This window comes from Pinus tabuliformis, chromosome 3_2 (assembly GCF_031772625.1).
Source record: "Pinus tabuliformis cultivar Carrire ecotype Pingquan chromosome 3_2, CPIR1, whole genome shotgun sequence".
Taxonomy (NCBI): Eukaryota; Viridiplantae; Streptophyta; class Pinopsida; order Pinales; family Pinaceae; genus Pinus; species Pinus tabuliformis.
In genome coordinates, this window is record NC_142302.1 from 620395755 (window position 1) to 620399134 (window position 3380).

The 3380-nt window shown below is 35.7% G+C and overlaps 1 protein-coding gene across 1 annotated transcript; it reads left to right on the forward strand.

Moving 5' to 3' along the window:
- Positions 1-739: 739 nt before the first annotated feature.
- Positions 740-1285, forward strand: LOC149182134 (protein PHOSPHATE-INDUCED 1-like). The gene has a single exon (XM_089414460.1). It carries the CDS (start codon positions 740-742, stop codon positions 1283-1285), a length of 546 nt encoding a protein of 181 aa, XP_089270586.1.
- The last annotated feature ends 2095 nt before the right edge of the window (positions 1286-3380 follow it).

The following is a 3380-nucleotide window of genomic DNA, read 5'->3' on the forward strand; positions in this document are numbered from 1 at the left end:
TACTGTTACTTCATTAAAAGGCTGAAAAACCTATAACTAAATCACTTATTTATTATATTTATGTGTATCACAATAAATGGTTGAATGACGCTACTTCATTAAGAAGTGGCAAAATCTATCACTGAAGTATTTATTTATTATCTTTATTCCTAAAAGCTAAATTAACTAGGTCAATTGAAATTAGTCTATTTCATTTGTTATTAAAGTTCAAATAATATTGTAATACTAATAAAAAGTTATGGTCTTTAACTATTAAGTATTATGAAGAGCTTATTCCGAAAGATTATTATAAGCACTCATCTAAAATTTACTATTTAAAAACTTATAATATATTACAAAAGTATTTACCTAATTTTTTAAATGTTTTAAAATTCTAAAAATTAAATTTTAACATAACATAATTAAATTAAATTTAAATTATTTTCCTGCAGATTGAAACTGGTATGCTTGGGATTTCGATATGCTTCTATAACATTGTGAAGGAGATTTGCCGAAATTTGGTAAAATGTAAGGGAAGGTTCCAATATGGATTAAGACCTTTGACTGCAGTTCCAAAAGTAGAATACAGATTATGACCAGGTTCCATTGGTGTCCATACAAAAATTTATCGACATATTATTTATGAAAACTTGAACCCCTCACCCCCTCTCGCACCCCACACCCCAAAAAAAGAGCAGAGCAAGACTTTCTCTTATTTCAATACCCATATGCGTTCCCACATGGCCCCCGCCGAGTCAAAATGGAAAGAAAAATATGGAAGGAGAGTAAGGAGGGGTTCTGCATGAGTTCCTACGGATTCCATGACAGTCTCAATCTATTCTCCGACCAGAAATCAACTAAAAGCAGAATGATGGGAAAGGGGAAGATGCATCAACAACTTCTTCCATACGCATGGGTTGGGAACTCTGCAACCCAGTGTCCTGGACAGTGTGCGTGGCCCTTCCATCAGCCCATCTACGGACCCCAGACTCCTCCTCTGGTAGCACCAAATGGCGACATGGGCATCGATGGGATGATAATCAACATTGCGAGCGTTGTGGCAGGGGCAACCACTAATCCATTCAACACCGGCTACTTCCAGGGCGACGCTGCTGCACCTCTGGAGGCCGTCTCCGCATGCCCGGGAATATATGGAAGAGGGGCATATCCTGGGTTCCCCGGGGAGTTGCTGGTGGATGAAACGACGGGGGCAAGTTATAATGCCCATGGAATCAATGGCCGCAAATTTCTGCTGCCCGCCATGTGGGATCCTGCTACCAGCTCTTGTGAGACGCTCCTGGTGTAAGCGATTCAGACGATATAATCTACAAAATCTAATCAGTTAGTTAGACATAAAATCGATTATGATAAAGAATTCTCCCTTACCAACATTCCACAAAAGCGAGAAATTAGGGTTTTACCAACAAACTATGGAATCAATTCCAAATTTGTATCATGAGTGACCACCATGGAGACTTTTGCAAATTTGGCCTCGATGTACCTTTTTTTTATTCGTTTTTGTTAGGAAATTGATCTCCACTTTCATGCCAGGGCTAAGCTTTAGAGAAGAAGGGATTTTAAAGGACTAAATTATGGCAACATTATTGTGATAGGGAGAAGTATCAAAGGGAAGAGAAGGTAATTTCTATTAACTCATATTTAGATTTTGGTATTGCTTCACTTGGTTTCACTTCCTAGACTACTTCCACTTCCAATAATCCTTGTTCTTGATCTAGTGATGCTGATGATGATGATGGTTAACGTCCACTGAGACCAAATTTTGGTCTATCGGACCTAAAGAAACGAATTATTTAGTTTGATTTAAGATTTTATTCCTATGCTCAAAAAGCTTGGAGAGAAGCCTCCCGAGCTCACTGTAATTTTGACATTGTAAAAGGCTAGCAAGGTCAGTATTGCAACAAAAATTTTGAAACTAAGATCTAATGTGATTGTACGCGGGACACTCTAAGAGGAATTGATTTTCATCCTCGATGTTCGTATTCTCACAGAGATGGCAGAACCTTTCCATCCATGGTGTTTTAGGAACTGCCTAATGACCCGTTTCACTATGGAGCTCATGAGAGTTCGTTTTAATATTGGATATATTAATTTTCTTTTCTGAGCTAGTCAAAACAGAGAGATACTTTTGATCTTCTAGGGTGGGGTTGATGACCTCCTTATAATATCTTAATTTTCTTTTAGCTGCTAAATCTTTCTCACACCACATTTTTTCTTTGAACTTAGAAGTAACAATATTTTTAATGTTATTAATGTTTCACAATGCAACATTCTCGTCGATCTCCCAATGATTTGACTTTTTCATATTACAATTCGGAATTTAATGTGTTAAAGTTATAAACTTGAGGCATATACATCAAAGTTTTGCAAATTCCAAAGTAATAATCTCATTGAACATTGAACATTTCATACCCTACATTTCAGGTTAGTCATACATCCATTTGATTTGTAATGTTACAACTTTAACTTCCAAAAAAATTTGCAAGCCTCCTTAAAAAAAACGTTGGAAAATTATTTTTGTTGGTATTGGAAAATGATTTTCCAGCACCTACAACAATGCTAGAAAATGGTGATGTCTTTTGGAGTCTAATGTTTCAAGTGAGTTGCATCACTCCTCACCAACACTAAGAGAAAAATGACAGATATGAAGGACTTATATAGATATATTGATTAACTTAGAGTAGAGGGCTAATAAAGATTGATCATTTACAATATCTATAGGAAAAGTGAATGAGAATAAATGAGATAGAAAAAGGAAATTGACATGGAAATATAAGAGAGACAATGGAAGGATGGTTTAAACAATTTTTCATTATATCAACACAAACCATTCTTTGACAATTTGTCAAAAGTTAAATTCCTTCACAACCAGACTACTTCCATAAGCAGGTTGTCAGCTAGTGATGAATTCACCATTAACACATCAATCATTAAGAAAATACAGAACTAGTTTCCCCAAGTACTGTTTTGAGGGGCCTTGAACATTTGGGGAAATTAGATATCAAGCAATAACAGAGTTGGTAAGTGGGCAGTTGAGAACATACATACAACCAGAACCATCTTAATGGCAGTTTTCTATAGTTATGTAGTAGAATTTGCTAAATCTGTATGCTTTCCTGAATGATTTTCTTATGTTATTACCCTAGCCTTAGTGCCACTTCTGAATAACTAGTAATTTTATTGTATGTTTTTCTCTTTTGTATCCTCGTTTAATATTAACACTACAGGTTGTCTAATGTTAAAATTTAAATGCCCGATTCTAATATCACGTGATTGTTATCATATTTTCCAGCTATTGTAAGCATAAAAATGGTGCAAAAGTGGATCATGTGCATTGAGGTCTCCTGTTATCCTAATCCAAGACGAGCAATCGTTCAATTTGT